The sequence below is a fragment of the Phacochoerus africanus genome, chromosome 2 (assembly GCF_016906955.1).
Source record: "Phacochoerus africanus isolate WHEZ1 chromosome 2, ROS_Pafr_v1, whole genome shotgun sequence".
Taxonomy (NCBI): Eukaryota; Metazoa; Chordata; class Mammalia; order Artiodactyla; family Suidae; genus Phacochoerus; species Phacochoerus africanus.
In genome coordinates, this window is record NC_062545.1 from 123,285,270 (window position 1) to 123,300,015 (window position 14,746).

Here is a 14,746-nt window from a genome sequence, read left to right on the forward strand (position 1 = left end):
CGTTAACCACTGCGCCACGACGGGAACTCCCTTTAAGTATATTCTAATGAATAGAAAGATGCTAAAATTTTTAGTGTAATATCTTTGCTATTAAAACTCTTTTTTTCCTGTCTTTTAGGGCAGCACCAGTGGCATATGGAGGTTCCCAGGCTAAGGGTCTAATCGGAGCTGTAGCCACCGACCTACACCACAGCCACAGCAACTCGGGATCCAAGCCACTTCTGCAGCTTACACCACAGCTCATGGCAACGCCAGATCCTTAACCCATGAGCGAGGCCAGGGATCGAACCTGAGTCCTCATGGATGCTAGTCGGGTTCGTTAACCACTGAGTCACGATGGGAACTCCATTGGCTATTAAAACTCTTAAATAATTATTGTTAAAAACATGCCTGTAATTTGTGTCAAATTTTAAGGAAAGAGAATTAAAGTACTATTTTAAAACCAAAATATTAACATCATATATTCATCATCTATAAGTCAAACTATTTGGGAAAATAATATGAATTATAGTCAAAAAAACCCAAAAAAATTTCACTGTGGGAAAAAAAAGAAAAGAACGAAAGAAAAAAAGGAGTTCCGGCTGTGGCTCAGCGGGTTAGGAACCCAACTAGTATCCATAAGGATGCAGGTTTGATCCCCGGCCTCATTCAGTGGGTTAAGGATCTGGCATCGCCACAAGCTGTGGCACAGGTCACAGGTGTGGCTAGGATCTGATGTTGCTGTTGCTGTGGCTGTGGCTGTGGTGTAGGCCAGCAGGTGCAACTACGATTCAGCCCCTAGCCTGGGAACCTCTATGTACCACAGGTGCAGCCCAAAAATGAAGAAAAAGTTCATTGTGTTAATACTGGCTTTTATTACTACTGCCTGTAGTAAATGGATCCAGCTGGTTTTTAAAATCCTTTCAGTTATCTATTCTAATATTGCTGTGGCAGAATGACTGAATTACAATGAAAAATTTTTATAGCATAAAAGGTACCAAAACATATAGATATTTCTCAATACTTTGTAAAATATTGAGGGTATACTCAATATACATACTTCTATACTATATATTTAATATAATATTTAAAAAAAGAGACAAAAATCAAAAACATACCTGTGGAACAATCTTTACAGTAGGCACTGGCTGAATTATGGGTGAAACATCAGATTTGGAAGCAGCAATTGGTTCAACTGGAATTGGTATATTTAGTGGTCCCACTCTCTCATTTTGATTGTTTGTCAATTCTATACTTTCATTGACTTCTATAGGACGTGACATCTGGGCAGTAGGTTTTGAAGGAAGTGATTCTTCCAGTGAGGGGTAGGTAAAATTCACTAAAATTCCCAAAAGAAATATTTTTGAAGGAACAGCAAAACCCATAAGCAGTATTTAATATCTCATGCATGTTATTTATATGTAATAATTAAATATAAATTAAGAGATGACAACCTCAAAGAATTAATAAACATTAACTTAGAGGCTCTGGACACCTTCTATTCGTTTTTGTTTTTGTTTTGTTTTGTTGGCCTTGCCTGCGGCATAGGGAAGATCCCAAGCCAGGGACTGAACCCACACCACAGCAGTGACCTGAGCCACTGCAGTCACAATGCCAGATCCTTAACTCACCACACCACAGGGGAACTCCTGAACAGCTTCTATTTTTAATGTCTAAAAGCAAACTGCTACCTAATAGGACAAACCCACACACAACCAAGAACATTAATCTGAGAAGATAAATAAAGTATATTTTACCAAAACAACTTTAAAAAAAAATTTTCACATACATACATACATGAGATAGACACCTCTTCATTCTTGGCTCGTGGGGGTGGAGTGACTTTAGCATTTGTTGTATACTGTGGGTAACAAAGGAGCCAGTTTTCATAGCCTCCTTCTAAAACCAAAGGCTCATTGTGCAGGACAGTTTTACTTTCCCACTATAAAATAAGGAAATAGTATGTTTAATATGGCAGCAGCTTCTTCACAGCTAAAAACATTAACAAACTTGAATTTTACAATTGCTTTTAAAAGAGTCATCCTCAAAATGACTGAACAAAAGAGAGGTGAATTCAAAATTCAGCACTGAATGAAACAAATGGATCAGGTTTTTAAAATCACACAAGTAATCCATGATCTTATAAGACAAACAGGAAAATAAGTGAATATACAATAAAAATCTTCTATAACCTCATCACCCAGAGATACTACTTTAACATTCTAGAGTTTATTTTTACCATTTTCTACATAGATACATCTTTTTAAATTTTATTTTTATAAAATAATGAAGCTCGTGATGCTGCTTTTCTCTTACATGAACATCTTTTATTAATAGAGCTATATCATCATTTGTAATAGCAAGACAATATTCTATTTTATAAAGACACATACACAGATACACATACATACACCAAAACTCTATAAATCATTTGAACAATTATTTTTCCCATTTAATCATAAACAATGCTGAGATAAACACTAAAAAGATCCAGAGTTCCCATCGTGGTAGAGCAGAAACGAATCCAACTAGGAACCATGAGGTTGCAGGTTCGATCCCTGGCCTTGCTCAGGGGGTTAAGGATCTGGCATTGCTGTGAGCTGTGGTGTAGGTCGCAGACACAGCTTGGATCTGGCATTGCTTCGGTTCTGGCTCAGGCTGGCGGCTACAGCTCCTAATGGACCCCGAGCCTGGGAAACTTCATATGCCGCAGGTGTGGCCCTAAAAAGACAAAAAACAAACAACAACAACCACAAAAACATTAAAAAGATCCTTACACATGTACACACCCAAATAACTCCATTAGGGAAAATCCCCATAAGTGGAGTCCTGAGCCAAGAGTCATGAACATCTTAAGGCTATTAATATATACTGCTAATCTTTGAAATGACCTTTTAAAAATGTTTGTGCACAATAATTTCCAAGGAGAACTGCTGTTTTAAAGGTATGGTAGATGCCACCAAACAGCCCTTAAAAAGATAATACCAATTTACCAACAGTACATATTTATCAACAGTATATGAGAATGCCCATTCTAAGTCTTTGTAATTTTTACCCAATTGGTGGATATAAAATGGGTTGTTTTAATTACCATTTATTAGTGAAGTTAAACAACTTTTAACATGCTTATTAACCCTTTACAGTCTATGACTTAACAAACCTCAACTTTTGCCCATTTTTCTATAGAGTTTGCAATTTCCTGGCAAAATGAATGTACTGTGAACATTGAGGAAAATAGGTCTTTGTTCTATTTGTTATAAATATTCTTCCTAATTACAAATAAATTTTCTAATTTTGCCTACTTTTACTTTATTTGTGGTGTTTTTAACACAATTATATTAGCCCTCTTGGTTTAGGATCAAGATTTTAAAAACATTTATCAATGCTTTTTCCTGGTAGTTCATGTTTGAATCGACATATTTATATATTTTACCCATCTGGAGTCTAGTTTGGGCTAAGAAATCCTTACCTTTAAGGATCCCCTTTCCTTTACTTACTGGCTAGCCAGCTGCCCCCAAACCAGTCATTTCAATCTATCTTTTCCTCACTGATCTTTTACATCAGCTTTATCATACACTAAACTTTCAGGTATCTTAGGTTGATCTTTATGGAACTGACACTTTTTAAGGTCAAAACTAATTGAATATTTGCAATTTCACATATTGACCTATACCTGGGTGTATTTCTAGATTTCCTTATTTATTTATTTATTTATTTATTTTTGTCTCTTTCCTAGGGCCACACCCATAGGGAGGTTTCCAGGCTAGGGGTCAAATCGGAGCTGTAGTTGCCTGCCTATGCCAGAGCCACAGCAACTAGGGATCCGAGCTGCATCTTCGACCTACACCACAGCTCACGGCAACACCAGATCCTTAACCCAGTGATCAAGGTGAGGGATTGAACCTGCAACCTCATGGTTCCTAGTCAGATTCGTTAATCACTGAGCCAGCCACGACAGGAACTCCTACATGTCCCTATTTTAAAGCATGATTTGTTTCAAGGCTTTTAAGATTACTCTCCTGGAGGGCAAGGTTCCATCAAGTGACCCTCCTACAAGCAGACTGAGTTTTATTTTTACCACACACTCACGAGCATTCAGTGCTATCAATGTTTAATAATTTAATAAATTAAACTGAGTATTATTTTTTATCTTTGTTAATTTGATCATGACAGTGGCACTTACTATTTCAATTTGCATTTCTCTGATTATTAGCCAAGCTGACACTTCTATGTTTTTGTCACTTGCATATCCTCTTCTGTTCACGTCTATCTGAATCCACTACTTATTTCAACATTTTATCATTTATTTTTAAAGTAACTTCATTATTTATTTGCAAAATCTCTTTGGATTTTAGGTACTTGAAATCACTGCCATATTTGTTGCAATATTTTTGTCTTCTGCTTTCAAATTTGGCATATTTTTATACCCTTAAGTTTTTATTTTATGAAGTCAAATCTATTAATCTTTTTTCCTCAGTGCCTTGAAGCTTCCTTTGCTTTTATGAAAAACAACACTTTTTTTCAGATATTTATGTTTCTGAAAATTTTAATATCCTACTTTACAAAGATCAGTTTACTCTTACTTGGTGATTGAAAACTAGTCTTTTAAATTGGAATTAAAAAAAAAACTACAACAAAAGCATGATGGATCTTCTTATCCTTAAGATAATCAACAAGTCATCATATCTTTCTAACAACCAGAGGCGGCTTGCAATTACAGTAAACTAGCAAGGAAACTCGCTAACCTTGAAAAGTGCATCTTTCAGACTCCGCAGAATTGTTCCAAGTTGCAAATCTTTGGCAGAACTAAACCAGTCAAGAAGTACCACATAATCCACACTCCCCCTCTTCTTCCATGTGTCTTTAGAATCATCTGGGAGGTTTGCTTCAATCCAACTAGCAGTGACTCTGAAATGTATTAAAATTTGTATCAGGGCAAAAGTAGATGAGAGGTTCTAATGCACTAATATTATATATTGAAATGAAACACTGAGTTTTGTTCTATAGTCTTTATTACACCATAGCAAGCTTTGGTGACAGTTTCAGATTGTATGTTAAGATAGTAGACAGACTCGGAGTTCCCGTCGTGGCGCAGTGGTTAACGAATCCGACTAGGAACCATGAGGTTGTGGGTTCGGTCCCTGCCCTTGCTCAGTGGGTTGACGATCCGGCGTTGCCGTGAGCTGTGGTGTAGATTGCAGACGTGGCTCGGATCCCACGTTGCTGTGGCTCTGGCATAGGCCAGTGGCTACAGCTCCAATTAGACCCCTAGCCTGGGAACCTCCATATGTCGGGGAGCGGCCCAAGAAATAGCAAAAAGACAAAAAAAAAAAAAAAGATAGTAGACAGACTAAAATAATGAACAACTTCACTAATGCAATATATTTTAGTAACTATTAGAGACTGAAAGAAACAGACTCAGCTGACTTTCTGTTTTGTTTTTTTACGGCTGCACCTGCTGTATATGGAAGTTCCTGGGCTAGGGGTTAAAATGGAGGTACAGCTGCTGGCCTAGGCCACAGCAATAGCAACGCCAGATCCAAGCCTTGTCTACGACCTATACCACAGCTTCTGGCAATGCCAGATGCTTAACCCACTCAGCAAGGCAAGGACTGAAGCTGCATCCTCATGGATACTAGTCAGGTTTGTTACCACTGAGCCACACAATGGGAACTCCCCAGTTGACTTTTTATACCAAAAAAAAAACCTCTCCAAAACAAAAACCAAAACAAAAAGAAAGGACCAAAACTGAAAACGAAGTCATCTAAGTAAGTCTCAGCCAAATATAAACAACTGGGTGGGGGTAGGAATGTCCCTTAGTTAACACTGCCTATATTTCAGTTCTCTTATACCTATACAAACAATTAATAGTGCACCAAATACCAAAATGCTCATTTAACAAACACACAGAGCATTTACTATGTGCCAGGTGCTATTCTAAATGTCTTCTTCTCACCAGACTTTTAGAAAATGGCATTATTAACCCCATTTTATAGATGGGGAAACTTAGCACTTAAGTGGAGGCACAAAGCACTTAAGTAACCTATCCAAAATTACATTTGCCAAGTGGAGCCAGAATTCAAAGTCAGGCAATCTGGTTCCTATCACTCTTAGCTGCTTTGCTGCCTTCTACATCATCACCTGTGAATAATACCAACTCTACACTGAAGCATGCTGTTCACTTCCTCCTTCACTCACACAAAAGCTCAAGTTCTTAGCTATAGGCCTTACCATGGCCCTCTCTCTCGAACTCTACTATTTTAACTTCCTTACTAACTTAGCCCCCCTCACCGTACTCCACCCTTGTCCTCCTGGTAATACCTGGTTTATGGAGGTATGCGCCTGCCTAAGTGCTCTGCTCCTATTGTCCTCTCTGTCCAGAACCCTTTTCCCTCAGATAACTGCATCACTCATTTCTCTTATCTCAAGATTAGCTCAGGAATAATTTCTCCATGAAGTTTTGTGGATTAAAATTTTTAATACTGGAGTTCCCGTTGTGGCTCAGTGGTAATGAACCCTACTAGTATCCATGAGGACATATGTTTGATCCCTGGCCCTGCTCAGTGGGTTAAAGATCTGGCGTTGCCGTGAGCTGTGGTGTAGATCGCAGACGAGACTCGGATCCTGTGTTGCTGTGGCTGCGGTGTAGGCTGGCAGGTGATTCAACCTGGGAAGTTCCTAGCCTGGGAACTTCTGTATGCCTCGGGTGTGGCCCTAAAATACAAAACAAAAACAAAAACAAACCCCCCCCTTTTTTAAAATACTCATCCCAACATACACACTTGACACACCCATATCCATAGCACTTATTAACAGCAGACATACATTTTATGGTTTACAGTCTATCTCACCTATCCCACCTCCCTGTTAAAGTTTAAGCTAAATGAAGCAAAGATTTTTGTCTGTTCAATGATTTAGCCCCAGCACAGTAACTTAGATCATAGTTAGTGCTCAAAAAATACCTGCTTAATGACAATAAGTAATACATGTTTGCTCTCCCAGGCAGGAACTCCATATTATTCCTAGAAAAGCACCTGAGTCATTTCAATATTTAACTGGTGATACTGGCAAGCTGGGCAGGACTGGTGAAAACTATATTCTAAGTAAAACTAATGGTTTAAATAATTTAAGGTGAAAAAATCCTATTCTATATAATAATGTTACTATATTTTCTAGGAAATAAAGAAAAAAATAAAATGCTGTTTCATAATAATTCCTACCTGATATATAGAGATGAGGATACTTAGCCAATGAAAAATGAGAAAAACTGAAACATAATATTTTTCAGGACAACTTCTGACTCTAAGGATATATGTGCTTAAATACACTTTGTCTAAAAACTCAAGATTAATATTCTGCATTGTTCCCGTCATGGCTCAGCAGTTAACGAACCCAACCTGCATCTATGAGGATGTAGGTTCGATCCCCAGCCTTGCTCAGTGGGTTAGGGACCCAGCATTGCCATGAGCTGTGGTGCAGGTTGCATGTGGCTCGGATCCTGAGTTGCTGTGGCTGTGTTGTAGGCAGGTGGCTACAGCTCTGATTTGACCCTTAGCCTGGGAACCTTCATATGCTGAGACTGCTGCCCTAAAAAGACAAGTAGGCAAAAAAAAAAAAAAAAAAAGATTAATATCCTGCATAATACTAGTTTGGAAAACAATAATGTCAATATTCTCCAAACTTCAGTCTTTCCTGTATCACCTTCACAAGATGCTGCAATTTTGCTGTATGTTGTCTATTGTGTAGTGTTTAATTTAATTATTTAATTGAAAGTGATACTTTACTTAAATTTATTTTAACAGGAAAATTTATATCCCTAAATACACTGGAAAACAGCATCATATCCAATAAATAAAGGATAACCCTAAAAGTAAAAAGAATAGAACAGTAAATTATGCTTTGTTCACATAATAGATCAGCATATATCAATGATAAACGAATTATAGCTACACACAATAATATATATGACTTGCAAACATACGATCAAGTACAAAACAGACATAAAATGGTAATGTTCAGTGTCTTGGTCCAGGTGCTAGATAAATGGCTACATCCAGTTTTTGAAAATTCACTGGGCTGAATGCTTAGGACAGTAGTTCTTTATAAATACTATACTGTATTAAAATTTTAAAACAAACAATGAAAAACTAGTAATACAGTTTCCACCATCAGCTAAGTGCAGATACTATTGCCTACCAAAAGCCCTGAGGTCTGCTTTATGGCAAGAAAGGGAGATTAATAAATACTAAAAGGAATGTAGCATCAAATTGAGGCTTAATTTAACTAACTCAGAAGGACTGAAACAGAAATAAAAAAATAAAAAACAGAAAAACAGAAAAAACAGAAAAAAATAAAAAACAGAAATAAAAAAATAAACTCAATAAAAACTACCAGCTTTCTGTTAGTATGGATTAAACCACCAAAATATTAATTATAACTTTGTTTTTTCAAATCCTGGAAATACATTCACACTTACTTGATTAGACTTTGCCCTCTAATCTCACTTTTAAATAGCATGTTTACAAAGCATTCTATTCTTTTTTTTTTTTGGCTTTTTGTCTTTTTTGTTGTTGTAGTTGTTGTTGTTGCTGTTGCTATTTCTTGGGCCGCTCCCGCGGCATATGGAGGTTCCCAGGCTAGGGGTCTAATCAGAGATGTAGCCGCCGGCCTACGCCAGAGCCACAGCAACGTGGGATCCGAGCCTCGTCTGCAACCTACACCACAGCTCACGGCAACGCCGGATCCTTAACCCACTGAGCAAGGGCAGGGACCGAACCCGCAACCTCATGGTTCCTAGTCGGATTCGTTAACCACTGCGCCACGACGGGAACTCCTACAAAGCATTCTATTCTTTAGGTCAAACATTTATCAAGCCTTGGCAATGCACCAAAAACTATGTAAATTTTATTACTTTAAAAATATATCTTTTTAAGGTTATTGAAGTTAGTCCTGGAATGATCACAGATTTTAACTAATCCAGTCTCACAAACAAAGACCTAGAGAGTTATGCAATTTTTATAATAGTGAAAATAGCCCTGGATCTGATGTTTTAGCCCTGTCACTAGTATGATAGTTTCTAATATACAATACATCCATGCAAGTATCTTTAAATTATTTCATAGGTTAAAGGCCTTCTTATCAAAAAGAAAGTTATTTTTTAGTAACTTTTTACTAGCTCCAGGCACTATGCTAACTAGGTGTGTATATAAAATTTCTCATTTAAACATCTCAAGGAGTTCCCTTAGTGGTACAGTGGACTAAGGATCTTACATTGTCACTGCTGTGGCTTGGGGGCAGGTTGAATCACTGGCCCTGGAACTTCCACATGCCGCAAGTACGGACAAAAAAAAAAAGGGCTTAAAAAAAATAAACAAACATACTTCTCAAAATTTCTGAGCTAGGTACTATTATTATCCCCATTTCAAAGATGGAAACATGGGCTTAAAGAGAGGATAGGTCACTAGCTAGAATTATGTAGCTAATAAGAGTCATATATATATATATATATACTGAATATAGTCTGATTTTAGAGCCTATACTTTTTCTTAAGCTATCCTGTTTCTTCTTCAAAAAAGTATTTGTGTACTCTTTTACCACAGGTAACAGTATGGGGAATTTCAAAATAGAAAACAATTTAACTAGTTCACAATTTTAGTCAATTTGGTTCATATGATTCACAAAGCTCATAAATAAAAAAACTAGCAGGAGGAATTAGCCAACAAACACCTGGGGTTAGAGGACACACAAAGGCAATTTCATTTCTCTTTTAGTAAGACGCCAGATGCCACAGACAGGAAAAAATAGCCAAACTGGAATGCCCTTTACACTACCCTTCAGAAAGAGTAAGGTGTGACACTAGGAGCAAAGAATGAAAAGGTCAACAGGAAAAGACAGTCTACTTTATCACATTTAGCTTAGATGCTATTTAAATAGTAACATTTACTACTGCCCAAAGTTTACTATTGTATCTAAACACATGATGACCCACCCTGGACTGATGGCTTCTTCAGGAACACTGAGACAATTTAAAATATGGGAATCCTGATAATCTTGCATTCTTCGAGCATCCATTATAATCAAGCTGATGTTTTTATCCATCATCATTGTGTATAGCTCCTTTGCTGTGATTGCTCCTTGAAATCAAGAGATACAATATAAGTGACAAGAAACACACAGTTCTGTGGCAATCATATCACTAAACACAGGATATGCATAAACTTTTCCTAGAAGTGTCATATACTTGCTATTCCGTCACATTATTTATTATCTTTTATATATAATATCAAATATAATTTAGGTTTCTGACATTTATCAAAAAACTAGTTTAGTAGTTCCCATAGTGGCCCAGTGGAAACAAATCCGACTAGGAACCATGAGGTTGCAGGTTCAATCCCTGGTCTCACTCAGTGGGTTAGGGATCCAGCATTGCCATGAGCTGTGGTGTAGGTTGAAGACGCAGCTTGGATCCCACATTGTGTTGCTCTGGTGTAGACTGGCAGCTGTAGCACCAATTAGACCCCTAGCCTGGGAACTTTCATATGCCACAGGTGTGGCTCTAAAAAGCAAAAACAACAAAAAACTAGTTCGATACTTTGTTTATAAAGACTTAAAAATACCAAAAGTTGTTGGTTAAGTTACAACTACATCAGGTGTTGGCTCTGTTGTTCCATAAAATAAACCAGTATGTGTCTCATGAAAATATTCTATTTAAAAAAATTAAGCCATTTGAGAAATGTCAACCAGAAGAAACAATGATCATTGAAAAAAATTTCTTTTGGTCTTTTTTAGGCTGCACCCGAGGCATATGGAGCTTACAGAGTGAGGGGTCTAATCGGAACTGTAGCCGCCGGCCTATGCCAGAGCCACAGCAACGTAGGATCTGAGCCACATCTTCGACCTACAGCACAGCTCACGGCAATGCCGGATCCTTAACGCACTGATCAAAGCCAGGGATCGAACCTGCAACCTCATGGTTCCTAGTCGGATCTGTTAAACACTGAGCCACGATGGGAACTCCCATTGAAAAATTCTTGAAAGGTTCTAAATTCTTCTTTAAAAGTCTCCATGGGGTCTTATGGAGCTATCTGAAAAACCTGCAGATTTCCTAGAGTAATAAGCCAGAAGCTTATTTGAGTTCTTCATCAGAAGTTGGCAAATTATGGCCACCTGTTTTCAATGGAACACAGCTATACTCATTTGTTTACATACTGTCTATGGCTGCTCTCATGCAAGGATCACAGGGCCCCTTAAGCCTACCAGCTTCTACCACTTGAGGTGAAAAATTAAAAAGCAGTATAAGGAAGCTTGGAGCTTGGTTTGCTCCCTGGTCCAGGAACTTCTACATGCCAGGGGCAAGTCCAAAAAAAGTGGGGAGGGGGGGAAGAGCCCTGCAAGGAAGTGTAAGTATGGTAAGAACTGTTCGATCAGTGATCTGTGAGAAAAACACAGTCACACCATCTCCTAAACTAAAATACCCAGTTGCTAATAATCACCATACTTCCCTAACAACCATCAAGATCATTTTGACAACAAAATAGTCTCAAGTAGAGAACAAACCACCAAGGAGTGTAACATCTAAGCAGGGTAACACACAAAAGAACATGTGGAAAAAAACTAATCTTAGAATGAACTGGTAACAGCTTTTAGGAAGGTATCTTACTACACTCAGTTTTATTTTTTAAATTATTGTATGGCAATATTTTAAATAGGTAATTAATTTTAGTGTTACATACAACTAATATTTAAGTTAATATTTAAGCATCAGCATATGGATAACATGCAAATTATTTGGGTTTTTTTATCTGTTTGTTTTTTGCTTTTTTAGGCCCAAACCTGAGGCATATGGAGGTTCCCAGGCTAGGGGGTGAACTGGAGTTGCAGATGCCAGTCTATACCACAGCCACAGAAACACTAGATCCGAGCCACATCTGCAACCTACATCACAGCTCATGGCAACGCTGGATCCTTGAACCCACTGAGGGGAGCCAGGGATTGAACTCTTGTCCTCATGGATACTAGTCGGGTTTGTTTCCACTGAACCACAATGGGACCCCCTAGATTTTTTTTTCGGAGGGGAGTGAAAACGCTTTTAACAAAGTCTAGGAGTTCCCATTGTGGCTCAGCAGTAACAAACCCAACTAGTATCCATGAGGATGCAGGTTCCATCCCTGGCCCAGCTCAGTGGGTTAAGGATCTGGGGTGTTGCTGTGACCTGTGGTATAAGTCATAGATCTGGCCTTGCTATGGCTGTGATGTAGCCAGCAGCTGCAGCTCTGATTTGACCCCTAGCTTGGGAACTTCTATATGCTGCAGGTGCGGCCCTAAAAAAGCAAAAAAAAAAAAAGAAAAAAAATTAAGTCTACAGCTGAGAGTCATAAGTACTAACAGTTAATACTTATACAAAGTTTACTGTGTTCTAAGAGTTTCACATACATTAACCAATATTCACAATAACCTATAAAATAGATAGAATTATTATTCCCACCTTTAATGGGAAAATTAAAGTGGAGAGGTGAAGTAATAAGCTCAAGATGACATGGATACTCAGAGGAGCCTATACTCAAACCTAGGCAGTCTGACTTCTGAAAGTCCATGCCCTTAAGCACTTCGCTAAACTACATCTTGGAAAAAAAAAAAAACAATGACAGACGCCATCTATGATTCTGATGTTTTCAAATGTATATTACCATAAATATTCCCCATATGTACACAGAGAATATAATACATTTTCAGTATAATTGTACAGGCTAGGAAAAATGATAAAGCTCACACATAGATCAGACACAATGTTCAGAATCTCAGTATGTAAAATCTGAAGCTTATTCTGATTAAAAGATCTCAATAATAACCTAAAAGAACTCCCTCTTTCTGTACACACTTACCTTTCTCTGTAGTTTCATTTTTTTCACTCTTTTCACCATTTATCTATTTCACAGGGAAAAAAAGTTTCAACTTTAATATTTCTTTGAAACTGAAAATCTAGGAAATGAAGTGTGCAGAGTGCTAGCATTTTATAAACATAGAGATGAACAGTTATGGCAGTATCAGGCTATTCTGATAAGAGCTAAAATAACTAGCAGCATATCACAATCATATGTCCCTTCCTCAAAATTTTCCTCAGTTAAAGGTCAGATATAATTTAAAAGCACACACTGTTACAGAAATTTTAATATTTACTTTAACAAGAGAGTACTTCTTACGAAATAAAAATTCTGGCCACCCCTTTCAGTGTCCTACATTACAGAAATAAAGAAAAATGAAGTAATACAAAGTTTTATAAATGTGCATTTCCTAACCAAGATAATCTAAGTTTTTAGGTTGAACTTCCAGCCTACAGTAAATATGGGAGACAGAAGAACAAGTTAAGTGACACAAGGAGGAAGCAATCAGATAAATCTGAAATGTGGTTCATTTTTCTGAACTGATTCAGTACTAAAAAGTCAAATACAGGAAGTGAAAAATGAGAGGGAGACTCAAGTAGAGAATGCTAGAGAGACTTAAGAGATCCTCTGACAATGACTGGACCTCGTTTGGATCCTGATTCAAACATATCAACTCTAAAAAATCATTATGAGACATGTGGGTGAGTTTTGAATACAAACTGGGTTTTAGCTTGCATAAGGGAATTACTGCTAATTTTGTGAGGTAAGAAAACAGCACTGTGGTTATTACGATAATGTTCCTTTGAGATGCATACTCAAATATTTAGGGGTAAAATGATATGTTGTCTGGAATTTGCTTTGAAAAGGGAAGAGGTATAGATAAAAAATATAGCAAATGTTGGAAGATTATTAAAGTTGGGTAACAGGGTTTAACTGTATTCTCTTTTCAATATAAAAATGCTAAACGCAAGTAAAAGTAACAAAAGGCAGTTTGCCCTGTTGCTGAAAAGGCAACAAAATGAAATTTAAAAGTCCCTTTCATACAGTTCTTTGGAATTTGTTATTTTTTTATATCATCAGCCATTTGACCTATAAATGAACATCTAAGGCAGTACTATTTATCTTATGTCATGAGCTCCTAAAATCAAAAGACTAGACCTCTTCACTTCCTTTTACCTAGTGCCTAGCCCAATGTCACTAGCAGCTCAACCACTACTTCTAACGCAATCAATAATGATTCACATACAAATGATAGTTGAAAGCTACTAAATGCTTTAAAAAAAATAAAGCAGAAACCTTTCCATGAATTTCAACAGTGCAGAAGAAATTATCTTTTAGAAAGAATAGTTTCTGAGGAGGTGAAGGGAGGGAGATATAGGAATGGATAGCTGGCAGGTACACATTGAATCATTAACAGTTTTTGGCAAACAAATGATGTAGCTAAAAACACTACAAGTAGCTGCTGAACAAAATGGAAGGGGATGAAGAGAAAAGACGAAGGGGGAACTATGGCAGAGAAAAGAGGAAAAAGCAGAGTGGAGAGAATGTGACCCCAGAAATAGAAAGTTTGGCACCAAATAAATAGTATACCAAACTTTCCCTAAGGTAAATTACACTTATTAGAAAGGAGAGTCCTTAAAGATCATCTATTTCAAGATCTTCATTTTGGCCAATGAAGAAACTGAGTCCCAAAATAGTTAAGCAAGATGTGACATAGCACCAGAACTCAGATATACTGAATCACAGCCCAAACGCTCTTTCCACTGCTCTAGTCAAGTCTACAGTGACTGCTAAAAACTAATGAATTCACACAATATATTTCTGTAAAAGTACCATGAAAAACCTGAAATCAACTAAAGCTAAAATTATTAATTCAATTTCTAGTA

General features: G+C 37.3%; 1 protein-coding gene across 6 annotated transcripts in view; it reads right to left on the reverse strand.

The window, feature by feature from the left end:
• USP8 (ubiquitin specific peptidase 8) overlaps positions 1-14,746 on the reverse strand; it is a 68,302-nt gene that overhangs the window by 27,505 nt on the left and 26,051 nt on the right. For 5 of the 6 annotated variants that reach the window (XM_047766368.1, XM_047766370.1, XM_047766367.1 and 2 more), the window contains 5 exons: positions 12,861-12,903; positions 9,968-10,112; positions 4,725-4,887; positions 1,777-1,921; positions 1,098-1,318 (listed from right to left, as the gene is read on the reverse strand). In XM_047766368.1, the coding sequence (XP_047622324.1) occupies positions 1,098-1,318; positions 1,777-1,921; positions 4,725-4,887; positions 9,968-10,112; positions 12,861-12,903 (717 nt within the window). The remainder of the gene's footprint in view (positions 1-1,097; positions 1,319-1,776; positions 1,922-4,724; positions 4,888-9,967; positions 10,113-12,860; positions 12,904-14,746) is intronic. The other variant, XM_047766372.1, reaches the window with a different exon arrangement.